General features: G+C 48.6%; 1 protein-coding gene across 2 annotated transcripts in view; it reads right to left on the reverse strand.

The window, feature by feature from the left end:
• Positions 1-12,682, reverse strand: part of NOC2L (NOC2 like nucleolar associated transcriptional repressor) — a 43,167-nt gene extending 30,485 nt beyond the window's left edge. For both annotated transcript variants that reach the window (XR_001876553.1, XM_017825794.1), the window contains exons 1-11: positions 12,629-12,682; positions 12,271-12,438; positions 10,949-11,117; positions 10,332-10,448; positions 9,593-9,710; positions 9,069-9,159; positions 8,715-8,793; positions 6,944-7,054; positions 5,809-5,922; positions 4,794-4,982; positions 2,508-2,647 (exon numbers count right to left, since the gene is read on the reverse strand). Coding sequence is in view for 1 of the 2 variants with exons in the window: in XM_017825794.1 (XP_017681283.1) it covers positions 2,508-2,647; positions 4,794-4,982; positions 5,809-5,922; positions 6,944-7,054; positions 8,715-8,793; positions 9,069-9,159; positions 9,593-9,710; positions 10,332-10,448; positions 10,949-11,117; positions 12,271-12,438; positions 12,629-12,648 (1,316 nt within the window). In the remaining variant the exon portion in view is untranslated. The remainder of the gene's footprint in view (positions 1-2,507; positions 2,648-4,793; positions 4,983-5,808; positions 5,923-6,943; positions 7,055-8,714; positions 8,794-9,068; positions 9,160-9,592; positions 9,711-10,331; positions 10,449-10,948; positions 11,118-12,270; positions 12,439-12,628) is intronic.
• Positions 12,683-13,476: the final 794 nt, after the last annotated feature.

Raw genomic sequence — 13,476 nt, forward strand, 5'->3', positions numbered from 1 at the left:
AAAAAAAAAAAAAAAAAAAAAAAAAAAAAAAAAAAAAAAAAAAAAAAAAAGAGAAAATGCTTGACCAGGCACCATAAATCAACCTGCATCTTCCCCCCCTCCAAATAGTGAAATAATTATCATTGGATCCATTATAGAAATAAATCTACTTTGCACCCCTGATCTGGCACCACTGGAGATGACGAAAGCCATTCTCAGGAATTAATTGATCGAGGAATAAACCTGTTAAGTGTATAGATTTACTGTAAACCAAGACCATTAATTTTAGAGTGCGTGGCGATGCAACAATCTGCTCAACATCCCAGTGGTGGGATGCACAGGGAATACAAAACACAGCTGGGTCCCAGCTCTCCTGAGGGAGGTCCAACTGCCTTGTCACTCCAGGGGGATCAAACTGACTCACATTTCATCTCAGTGGAGAGTGCCTCCAATGTCTTTCCCTCACTGTGTCTTGGAATGCCTCCTGTACTTCTCCTGTGCAGCCAGGACACAGGTTGTGGGGTTGGAACAGCCTAAAACTTCTCAAGGCTTATTTTTGCTTGCTACAGCTCCTTCTGTTACACTCTTGGTGCCCACAGATGAAGCTTCTTTCTTTCACAGAGGCTTCTTTCAGCCTCTGCTCCACCAGGACAGGACACCAAGGGAAGTTGCTCAGGGACACCAAGGCTGTGCTTGCTTCCCTATGGAGGAAGTTGTACCTGCTTTCTTCCCTGTGTGTGCTGAGAGGCTGGAATTTAACAGGCATCAAAAATCCTCATTTAACTATACACCAGGGAGGAAGTTCCTTTTTATAGCTTAGGCTGGGAGCAAGGTAAAAACCCAAGCAGATATGGACAGAAAACAAGTTTATGGAAAAGGGATACCAGAAAGGGAGATTGTGCTGCAAAAAAACAACCAAGATCTTGGACAGATGCAAGCACACGGATCAGGAGGAGGAGCTTAGGGACTGAGGAGGCACACAAAAGGCCAGGGTGGCACATGGAGCTATCAGGTCCAAGGGACAGACAGACACAGCCCGTGGTCACTGCCCTTGTGCTGGAGCCAAGCGCCACCTCCCGGCACAAAGGGCCGTGGGGAAGGGGACTCTCCTCCCATCCCTCTGGATAAATCACTACCCCACACCAGGAGCACAAGGGAAAGAAGGTATTCCAGATGATACACAGCATCCTGCCCCATGGAGCCACGTCATTCCCACATCTTCTAACCTACTCCATTTTTATATATCCCAGAAACTCGGTCAGCTCAGTAAGGAAACCAGGGTGGGATCTATTTCTACTTTCCTGAGCGGGATGGTTTGGGTTGGAAGGGACTTTAAAGATCATCCAGTTCCACCCCCTGCCATGGGCAGGGACACCTTCCACTAGCCCAGGTTGCTCCAACCTGGCCTTGGACACTTCCAGGGATGGGGCAGCCACAGCCTCTCTGGGCAACCTGTGCCAGGGCCTCCCCACCTTCACAGGGAAGGATTCCTTCCTAATCTCTAATCTAAACCTCCTCTCTGCCAGTTTGAAGGCACTCCCCCTTGTCCTGACACTCCAGGCTCTTGTAAAAAGTCTCTCTCCATCTTTCTTGTAGGTTCCCTTCAGGCACTGGAAGGCCACAATTAGGTCACCCCAAACCTCTAAAGCCTTGTCACGCAGTGTCTGTAGCTCATGCCAAGCAGCCCTGCCCATCACTGATTCCAGCAAAACTGCTGAGATTGACCCAACTCGCCTTTCCTTGGCCCCAGATACCTGATTTATCTGCCTGAAGAGGTAGAAAACTGCCCAGATTCATCCCCAGGACAACCAGAGCTCCGGAGGAGCAGTGGGAAGCAGCCTGTGGATGAGGGGGGGATGGGAAGAGGGATGTTTGCATACTCTAACGATCGTTTAAATCTGCTTATCTTCACCACCACTTGGGAGTTTTTCCAAGAGCAGGCGGGTGGTGTTTTAAAGCTGCGAATCTGGTTAACAGAGCTAACAGGATTTTGGAGATCACCAGAGATTCTGAAATTCCCTCGATGCTCGTTATTAACAGCCCTTTCAAAGCACGGAAATTTCGCGTATGAACTGAGAAAGAAATTCTCAGCAGACACACTAAAAATAACAGCCGAGTCCCAGTTCTTCAAATTCTAACAAAGATGCAACAAAAATGCATCTTTTAACTGTGTTTACAGAGCTGGAGGTGAGGTCTTGATTCTGCAGTTAAGATCCTGAAGCAAGACAGAACATTTTCCTTCCCACTATGTACAGCTGGGAAAATAACTGTCCAGGCTATTCAGACTGACACTTCTCTTATACACAGAATTTAGCCTAGGGAAGAATAACCTACACAGCAACTTCCTCACCACCTAAACACGCTCACAACACATCTTTGGCTGCAATGCTTCAATCAAAAGCAGCTCTGACTCAATTCCTTGAAATGCAAGGTTAAATCCGAATCACATAACAGCAACACCCCTCAGCAACTGCTCTGCATCAAGGAATGGACAAATATGGCCAAAAAGAAAAAAAAATTCTACTTACTTTATACAGCCAATGATGACCTGTGTCAAAGGATAGATCAAGGGCTCCATGACCTCACTGGGATAGATTGTGCTGAGAACACGACACCAGAAATACAGGCAGTGGATATACTGCCAGTTATAAACAGACTGGAAGTTTTCCTGCAGAAAAGGGAAAAATAAAAGGCACAAGCTTGAAAACGTGGCGTTTTGAGAGGAACTCAACCCTGGTTTCTCCACAAGACTCATTTTATGCAGGACACTGCACTGCTCAGGGAGGAATAACCATCGTTGTACTGTCACTCTGAGAGCAGTGGCTGAGCCACCAGCCAGCCAAGTTCAGATGCTGCATTGGCAACGTTATGGTTTGGTACAAGTCAGTGTCTGAAGGAAATAATGCGAATAAAAGCAGTCTGGGGGTGTTGCTCAACTGTGGCTCCTTTGAGAAGGATGATTTCATGACCCAGCTCACAGCAGATGGGGGATGTGGCCAAGCACAGGAAATATTTAGCTGTTCACTGTCAAAGCAAAGACCAAATGATCATCCCAGCACTCCCTTCCCTGCTTTTGAAGACGACACTGCCCAGCACAGCTTCATTTTTTAAAACTGCAGGGTAAAAATGACAGGCAGCAGAGCTGAGAACAAACTTTCAGCTTTGTTTTTCAGCCAGTCCTTCTGGTTACCAGCAAAAAGCAACAGGCCAGGAGTGTGCCTGGCAGCAATGGCACACTCACCCAACATTCCAGGCTGGCTTGGTAGCATGGCTAAGAGTGAGTCAAGCCTTGCCCCATTCCAGATTAAATAAAAGCCCAGAATAGAGCAGGAGTCTTTAAAGGACACCCCTTCTGAAGAGTTCTGCATGTATTCCCCAAAACTGCATGAAGAAGAGAGAAGATAAAACTCAACAAGGTGCCTCAGCTCCCACTTGTGTTTGTTTCAGACTTTCAAGGCCCAGGTCATCTCTTCTGAATGGATAAGGAAGATGCACAAGGCTTGAAACAAGGACAGAAGCCCCCAACTGCAGCCACTGGACCAAACCTTGCAGGGGGGATTAAAGCCAAGCCACAGCTGGACATGGCAGAGCTCTGCCAGCTCTCACCAGGTCACTGAGATGGACCAAAAAGCTCTTCTCAGCTTCTCTCACACAAGGACAGACAAGCAATCTGCTCCTGTAATCACCTTCCACAACCATCCACTGCTCCATTTAAATAGGCTTATTGCTTGGATTTGTACATTTTGGTTGTGCTGTTCTCATTTAAAGTTCCACAGCCCTCCCCAGCTGTGAAATCAAGTGGATTTAGTTCTTGTCTGGACCAGAACTAAGGGTGTAAGAAGCCAGTGCAATCCAATTAGGGGATATGCAGCCCAGACTTCATTTATCTCTGCTTATTTATCCCCATGTCTGAACAGCCAGGAGATTTAGCTGGTCACCAATCCTGCCATGTTTGGGGGCAGCTGAACAATTAATCTAGTGGGGTCTGTTTTGCTAAACACGAATAAAGCCAGGATTAGCAATCTGACTTAGATTTCCGAGGTCAGACTAGAGGTGGCTGAAACCAGGGCTGCTCCCAAAAGGTCTGAGCTGCTTTGTTCAATTAAGTCTTTTAAATAGTGCAGACTTCTCTGGAGAGATGCACACACCAGGGTGGTTCCTAATCTTCTTTACCTTGAGGTTTTGTGACAGAGGCTGCCAAACAGCAGCTTCAGAGTGGAAAATGGGTGCCCAAGGCACAAGATGGGAAGTGCATCACAAACTCTTGCAGGTGGGGAGAGAAAAGTGACTCCCACCCTGCAGTTCACAGAATCATGGAATGGTTTGGGTTGGAAAGGACCTTAGACATCTTCTAGTTACAACACCCTGCTGTGGGCAGGGACACCTTCCACTAGACCAGGTTGCTCCAAGCCCCATCCAATCTGGTCTTGGACACTTCCAAGGATGGGGCAGCCACAGCTTCTCTGGGCAACCTGTGCCAGGGCCTCCCCACCCTCACAGGGAAGGATTCTTTACTAATCTAATCTAAACCTCCTCTCTGCAAGTTTGTAACAGTCTCTCCATCTTTCTTGTAGGTTCCCTTCAGGTACTGGAAGGCCACAATTAGGTCACCCCAGAGCCTTCTCTCTTCTCTCCTTCCTTGCTGAAATTCTACCACGGGCAACCCCGGAGCCCCAGCAGGTTATGAAACGGGTCAGGCAAGCGAGGCACCTTAGAGACACCACCAAAAGCCTGGAAGGGATGACTCCAATTTCCCCTCTCCACACATTCCCTGCAGGAGGACACACTCCTTCCACACCTGAGAGGTAACCCACCTTCTTCTTGATGGTCATGGCGCTGCGCAGGTGGATGGCGAGCTGGCGGATGTAGATGAAGGCGTGCTGGTAGGAGGTGTGGGTGTCCAGGGCAAACATCTCTGTCAGGGTGCGCTGCATGAAGTTGATCATGGGCAGGACGTTGGGAGAGGTGAACCTGGAGTTCTTCACAAAGGCAATGTACATTTGCTGTGCAGGGAAGAGGAGGAGATACGACCACGTAAAAACGCGGCGAAAAACGTTCTTGCGCTGACCCTCCCCACCCAGGCGTGTCCAAACCACTTATAAAAGTGTCCCTTTTATAAAGAAATATGCAGAAGTAATAATCCAGCCTGCTCCTTCTTTAGGGGGAGGCAGGAAACGGTCTGTTTAGCACAGAGCTCCCACCACTGTTTGTCTTCAAGAAGAAAATCTCCCCACCCACGTATGTCCAAAACAGGGGGGAAGTGTTCCTGTTATCAGACAAGTCACTCCAAAAAAAACATGCAAAAGCAGTAATCCAGCCTGCTCCTTCTTTAGGAGAGACAGGAAAGAGTCTCTTTAGCACAAAGCTCAGAGATCTCCCCACCACTGTTTGCCTGAAAGAAAAAAAAACACTTGGTTTTCTTCGGAAGAACGCACTCGGGATGGTCTGAGCCATCCGTGCTTATGGCTGGGCACAGTTCTCTTGCTCAGGTGCCACCGCCACAAAAAACTACACTTGGGAACTTCAGGTGAAAGATCAGAGCAGCTCAGTTGTATGGCAGCACTTCAGGAGAGCCCTGAAGAATTTGGAAGATGAGCATTCACCCAGTACGTAGATCAGCACCAGGGATCCCCCCTGCTCAGAGTCTCTGTGCCTCCAGCAGGAAGGGCAGCAGCAGGAAGCAGATACCACTCTGACCTAACAGAATTTCTCCCTTGTTTAATTTTCTGGACACAGCCAGCATCATCTAATAGGCTGCAGCTCAATGCTTTAATTTTGCACATAATATGAGAAAGAAAAGCTGCAGATTAGAGCCAGTACCAGGCTTACCTTGAGCAAGGGACTCAGGTAAACCTCCTTCTTGTAGCGGCAGAACTTGTTCAGCACAAGGAAGGCCAGGACTCTCACTGTTTCCTCACCTGTGCTCCACAAAGTAATTGTTTGCTGGGATAAAACAGAAAGAGAAAGAGAAGTGAAGGGACAAAGAGCTCCTTCCTGGTTACACACAGGCCTGAGCTTCTCTCCTGCACACAAAAACAACAGCACTGGCAGCCCTTCTGTCCTTGTACTCCAGCTGTAAGACCACAGAAACAGGTTGATGTTTTCACAATAAATAAAGGAAACCGTCCAAAACTAGCACCTCTGAAAAATACATGCACTTATTTGTGTGGCTGAATACTCTGAGCACAGGCACCAGCCCTGGATGTGACTCAGTCTCCCACAGATTCACTTGGCCATGGCTGGCCCTGTCAGGAAGAACCTGGTACAGCAGGACCACGATCATGGCTGATGCCTCCAGAAACCAGTTACCTCATCTGAACTAGTGAACTCCACAGAACATCAGAAAGATTTCAGCTGCAGGGCTGAAAAAGCCTCCTCAGAAATCCCCAGAGCAGCACTGAGCAGACTCCTACACCTCCAGCTATGAGGTGTCCCAACCTCCCACCCCTGTACACCAGTCATCTCTGTCATCAGAGGGTTCCCAGCCTCATTTAAATGTTGCAGTTTTTTCATTTAAATGTCACCCTGTTGCCCTCTTCATCTCTTCCACGCCTCCTTTGTTGTTCTTAATGCTCAGCAGTTGTGACTAAGTTTCTGTAAAAATATTCCACCCCCAGCTCTGGAGAGGGAAATGGTATCACAGCCGTTCCCAGCGCCTGGCACACAGGCAGCAATTACTCCATCTGTGAGGAGGCAGCAGACAGCTTCCCAAAACACCTCCCTGCCACTTAGGAGCAGCTACACAGAGCCACCTCCCACTCACCTCAGGCTAAGATCACCTCATGGCACCTGGGAGGCCTGTGAGAGAAGCAGGAATCCTCTCCAGAACCAAAAGCAGAGCAAGGGAATAGCACAAGAGAATGAATTGTCATGGGATCCAGCTCATATACCACAAAAGGCTTGTCTGGAGGGGGGAAAAAATGTACCTCAGATCCAAATGACACATCACAGCACATCCCCTCACCTTGAGAAGGGCACGGCACTGCTTTGGGAAGGATAAATAATAAGGCACGATGGAGTTGACGTGCTGGAGCACTGCTGCACCCACTGAGGCTTCTGTCAAACAGGACAGGAGCTGTGGAGGGAAAACAAAGTAACAATCCCATTTAGCATGCAGTCCTCACCACCTCTTCCTTCACCATCTGTATTTTGCTGCTTCCAAGTATTTCTGTGTCACTAAAAGACTGGAAGACCAGGCTTTGCTAGGAAGGAGCTCCAACAAACCCACAAGAGCTGTCTCAGGAAAGGAGCAGACACAAGGTGGGTTAAAAACTGCCCTGAAAGCACATCAGCCTGGCAAATGTGAGCTCAGCTCATCACATAGAACCTCATCTGTGTATACTGCAAAACCTAAGTCTATATGAAGCTTAAGGCATCTTGCAGATGGCATGACAGCAACACCTCTGTCATCTCACTACAAATGGTCAAAGATGCCCTCAGCCTACACAAAGGTTGGAAACAAACCACCTGAGGTGATAACATACTGGATCACTGCTGGATTTCTTAAGGGGAAGCTGGAATACTATTAGGTACCAAGAGGTTTACCTCAAGCAAAAGGTAAAACAAGCCATTAAGAAACAGCATCTTTGTATTTCCAGATTGCTCAGCCCAGTTCTCTGGAGCCAAACCCAGAGGTGTTGCAGCTTCTAATGTGAAGACATCCTGAACTCCAAGTCACTTTGAGAGAGGTTCTGCCTGATGCAGTGGTCCTCTGCCTGCAACCCCAGCTGCTGGGAAGCAGAGGCACGTTGTCTGCTTTTAATTTTCTTCCTCACTCTCCTCCTTGCACTGCAAAGATTCTGGACTGAGCAGGTCTCCTCTGCAAAGTCCCTCACACACCACAAGGAAAGGAAAGGAGATATTGTTGACAAACTACTGTGCCAGAAGAAGCCCTGTGGTGAAGGCTGGCACTGAGGGCTCTCAGAGTCAGCACAGGAGCAGGGATTGCTCCAAGGCACTGCACTGCCAGCTTTTCCTTGTCTACTGCAATCCTCTGCTGCTGGTAGGAGGCACCACGACTTGAGAGAGGAAAAAAAGCTCTACTGATCAAAATGTCCTTTCTGCTAAGTCATTCTCCAGCTTATAGCTAGGAGACACCAGCACTGGCTTTCTCTCCTTGCATCCCCTTCCCTCAGCTTCTGAACAGTGAGTATTTCAACATTGTTCTTTTAATATTCTACATTTGGGCATGCATGATGAAGCAATCTTAAAAAAAACCAAACCAACAAACTGGGGGCGGGAGTTTCTTTCAGATATAATCCATGAATTGTATCTGAAACACCAGACATCAGCTATTCTGGGGATACATATTAATGTCCCATCCCTCTAGGATATGTCTTATGTGAGGTTATCAACATAACACCTTCTTAGTATTTACTTCAAGAACTAGCAAGGTCACAGTGCCAAAAACTCAATTAACAATGCAGAATTTAGGAGCACAGCACTGCAAGCTACTTTAAAGCCTATTAAATATTAATTTGTCAGACAAATTAAGACAGAAACAACTGCCAGAATGTTAATCCAACCCTTCTTTACTGGCTCCCTATTTTGACCCAACCATCCTACAGACCTCCAAAGTGTTAATTAGACCAAATGCTTCCACAAGACAGGGAACTGGATGGACACACAAATCTCAGATAGGCAAAAGCCCATCTGCCTCATCCCAAAACAACCCAAACAACAGCCCAGCAATGCACAGACTGAGCCCAGGAACAGATTATGATGGCATTTCTTACTTGTATGGTACAGCCAAGGTACGCTTTTACGTCCAGTCGCAGTTTGCCCCAGAGTGGGCTGGTGGAAGGGAGAACCATCCTGGAAGCGAGCAACAGTTGGGTTTAGCTTTAGAAAACCCACCAAATAAATCACATTTCAGCAGCCAAACGAGCAGTGAGTTCAATTCCTTGATACTGCCAGTGAGTAACAACTGCTTGCAAAGCATGAACTGAGAGAAGTAAAAATTATGTCACGGGTGAGAAGAAATACTTCTACTCTGTAAAAACCGCCTGGAGCACGGCAGTAGAAAGTTCAATTCAAAGAACTTCCAAGCTTTCTCTGACCCTGCAGTTCCCAAATCCCCTCACACTTACTTTGCTTTCTTCTTTGGGGCCCTGGGAAGCAGCAGCTCCTGCAGGTAGTGGAAGAGGTCCCGGATACAGAAGGACACAAGGGCATTGAACACTGGTTAAAACAAAAGTCAGCAAAGCACTTGTAAATGATTTTCCACATATTCCTGGTTTCTCAGCTAGTGTGGAAAGAGCTCCCCAAGGAACTGAAGCAGTAATTGCCATAGCAGAACTGCTGTGTTTCCTCAAGCTCCAAGAAAACACCAGTTTGCCTTATCCTAGAATTTTTTTATCTGAAGAATAAGATTACAGCTGACAGCTTTTGGCACAGGGGCCCTTCTCCAAGCAAACAGCACCAAGCACTGGGAAGCCAGAAAAGATTCCACTGCACAGACTCACCACCAGGAAGATAAGCTACTTAAGTGAAATGAAGCCTGTGAAAGGGTAAGTTAACTCCTGACAGTGCTTATCTCCACTCTCTTCCAAGAGCTAAACTGCCCTACAAAAATCATTTCCCTCTCCTCACACAAGTGCAGTGAACAACTCACCTGCAGTATCAGTCACTTGGAACTTGCTGGGATCACCCTCACTGTCTCCTTTGGTGGTTGCTACAGCTGCTTTATAGGCTTGAGTGATTTCATGGAAGAGCCTCGGTGTCAGATTTCTCTGGGGAAAGAAGGAAAAGGATTGCTGAGGAGAAAAAAGCAACAGATCTTCTGAAACTCTAAAGCGCTTGAGTACTGAAATTCACTGTAAGTTTGATGGCAGAAATAGCTCTGATATGAAGGATAAAGGTCAGGACAGTGTTAATAAACACTAGTGGCCTTCACCTCCTCTAAAATTGGCTTTTAATTGCCTAGGGGTTGAGAAGCAATCAATCAGCTGCAAGTAATTATCCAATTGTGATCTTCCCTCCCCTCAGTCAGAAGGACAAGCCATTTCACTACTACTCAAAACATGACCACAAAAGCTCTTGGAGCCTCCAAATGCACAAGGCAAGAGGGTGAAAAATCAAAATTTTATCATTTTGGCCTCTCCTGAGCCACACGTTTCTCCAGGTTCTCCCTCAGATGGATTTCAAGCACTCCAATCTTGCAGTACACGAAAAAATTGCACTGGAAAAATTGCACATGGTGAAAAACAAGAGCTCTGGCAGCACGAGGCATAAATCTACTCTGTAGGTTTCTGTGCCTGTAAAAGATCAACTTGTGATTTGTTAATAACATATGTGGAACTGTGTTTAAAGGAGGACACTCAAGAGCTTTGTAGTCCAATTCCCCTGCTCACCTGTGCAGCTTTTTTCCAGTTTTCAACCATTTTCAGGCTCACGGTGATGAAAGGAACACTCTTCCTTTTGACTTCTTCTTGTTCTTCCTCTTCTTCATCATCTTCATCACTTGCTTCCTAGAGAAGTCATAGCAGGACTGAGAAAAGGTTTCTACACTTCTGGCCCCACCTCTTTTGCTGAGCAGCTACTGAAGAGGAAGGCAGCCCTGATTTTATCAATGCTGTTATCAGTACTTTGTGTAAGGAAAAAAGAAATTAGAGGTATTAAAAATTTAAAACAAACAAACAAAAAAAGCTCCTGAAGCTGTGCAGTTTTGCTACATAAATACAACGTCTTAATAATGTAAAACATCAAGGAGAAAACACATCACTTGAGGCAAAATTATTATTGGAAAAGATGACATAAAAACAAACAAAAAAAATACCCTAAAAAGAAAAGCATTCACTAAAAAGAAAATACACTCTAAGGCTCTGCTTTGACAATCTTTAACAAACTTCTCGTGCTCAGTTCAAACCTCCAGCTGATTTCTGGATTACAACCTGTGAATGACCTTAAAAACTTCACATGAAAGTAATTGAATTAATTGATTCCAGCACTCCAAAACATGCCCTGGTACCTCCAGTGTATCAGGGGGTCTGTGCAGTGGCTCCTCCTCCTCAGAACTGTCGGAGGCATCAAAATCCAGCAACGCGCGATCGTTTTCCTCCAAAAACTTGTAGAACTCAGGATCTCTGTCCTTCAGCCTGGAGAGCTGATCCTTGTGTTCAGATGCCTTTCCTTTCTTCCTGGGGGATAAGGATTAACATTAATTAGCATTTATTCACTGCTCAGATTTTATTGATGTATATTTATTAACTTTATTCACTGCTGACGCTGTGAGGAAAACAAGCAGCCCCTGGTCGCTGGGGCTGATTTCAGTAGTGATGATTTGTCAGGGCTGTGGCCACAGTTCTGTGCCTTGTTTAACACCTAGAGGACTTGCAAAAGGTTCTTTTCATTAAGCATTGAGAAATCTTGATAGTGAGACATCAGGCTGTATCTGGATAGTGACATGAAAACACCTTGAAAAGCCAAAATAAATATGTTTCTCAGTTTGTCAGAATTACTCTCAGGAGCTTTTGTAAAGAACACTGAAAGCTGTACCACCAGAAACACCTGATAATGAAAGCTCAGTAAAATTTGTTACACTCAAGAATTTTTTTTGTTACACTCAAAAATTTGTTTTCTAATAACGATTATCAGTGCCTAAGAACTACTTCATCATTTTCTATCTTGCAGATGGTCCAATCTCTCTCAGTGAGAGCACATACACAAACTGAGGACAAACAAAACAAGTTTTGGTTGACTTCAATATACCCTGTAAAAGACTAAAAGCACCCAGGACCCTTTCTCCAGTGCAGTTACTGACTTGACACAGGCACAATAAAAAACCCAACTGTCCTGTACCCTGTGATCTCCCTGAGGTGTTGAACAGTGCCCTTTCAGACACCTCTGACCCAGGTGATAATGATTCCATAGCATCTATTGCAGAGGCTCCAACGAATCCAACCATTTAGGTTGGAAAAGCCCTCCCAGCCCTTGGAGCCCACCCTGTGCCCCATCCCCACCCTGTCCCCCAGCCCAGAGCACTGAGTGCCACGGTCACTCCCTGGACACCTCCAGGGATGGGGACTCCACCACCTCCCTGGGCAGCCCCTGCCAAGACCTGACCACCCTTTCCATGAGGAAATTCCTCCTGATGTCCAACCTGACCCTCCCCTGGCACAGTTTGAGGCCGTTCCCTCTCATCCTGTCCCTTGTGCCCTGGGAGCAGAGCCCGACCCCCCCCAGCTCCCTCCTCCTGTCAGGGAGTTGCAGACTGCAAGAAGGTCCCCCTGAGCCTCTTTTTCTCCAGGCTGAGTCCCCCCAGCTCCCCCACAGTGCATCCCCATCCCTCACCTGCACGGCTGCGCCTGCGGCTCCTTCCCCTCCTTCCCGCTCGGCCTCCGCAGCCTCGCAGCCCCCTGGGTGGGCTTCTCCTCCTCCTCCTCCTCCTCCCAGCCGCCGTCAGGCTCCGACTCCGAGCTGGCAGCGAGGACCTCGTCCAGGCTCAGCTCCGCCAGGCTCCTGGGGGGGGGAAGAGAGAGGGATGTGTGTGAGGGCGAGCTCAGCGTGGGGGTGGGCGAGCTCAGCGTGGGGGCGGGTGAGCCCTCTCACCGCGGGCCGAGGAGCCGTTCCCCGGAGGTGCCCCCAGTACAGCCCGCCCGCCCTGAGCCGCCCCCAGGCCGGGTCAGGTCTGTGCCGGTGCCTCCCTCACCTCCTGCCGGGGGCCGCCATTGCCGCCTCCGCCACGCGGCCGCCACTTCCGCTCCCGGCGTGCCGCGCGCGCAGGCCACGCCCATTACGCGCAAACCACGCCCCGTTACTGACTTAACCGCGCCCCCTCCCGCCTTGGCTCCGCCCCCTCCACGCCGATCCCGCCCGTTCCCGGCCTGGATCGGGAATATCGTGTCCAGCTGGACCAGGAAAGCGATTTTTCCTCTGGGCCCCCTCAGTTCAATGAGGGGCTGGAGCGTGTCCAGAGACGGGAAGGGGCTGGAGCACCAGGAGCGGCTGAGGGAGCTGGGGGGGCTCAGCCTGGAGAAAAGGAGGCTCAGGGGGGACCTTCTCGCTCTCTGCAACTCCCTGACAGGAGGGGAGAGCCGGGGGGGGTCGGGCTCTGCTCCCAGGGAACAAGATAGGACAAGAGGAAACGGCCTCAAGCTGTGCCAGGGGAGGGTCAGGTTGGACATCAGGAAGAATATCCTCATGGAAAGGGTGGTCAGGCATTGGAAGGAGCTGCCCAGGGAGGTGGTGGAGTCCCTGTCCCTGGAGGTGTCCAGGGAAGGCCTGGCCGTGGCACTGAGTGGCTGGGGGACAAGACGGTGATAATCGGGCACGGGGTGGACTCGATGATTCTGGAGGTTTTATCCAAACTCAAGGATTTTATGACTCCCCGTCCAGGCCACGCCCACCCCACCTGGCCACGCCTCTCAACCATTCCCCCCGCCCCCTCCCGTGGCTCGCAACCACAGGGGCGGGGTCTTCACACTTAGCCACGCCCCATTTCCAGCTAGACCACGCCCGTCCCGCACATAGCCCCGCCCCTCCGCTGGTGGCCCCGCC

The sequence above is a fragment of the Lepidothrix coronata genome, unplaced genomic scaffold (genome assembly GCF_001604755.1).
Source record: "Lepidothrix coronata isolate B3197 unplaced genomic scaffold, Lepidothrix_coronata-1.0 Scaffold122, whole genome shotgun sequence".
Lineage (NCBI taxonomy): Eukaryota > Metazoa > Chordata > Aves > Passeriformes > Pipridae > Lepidothrix > Lepidothrix coronata.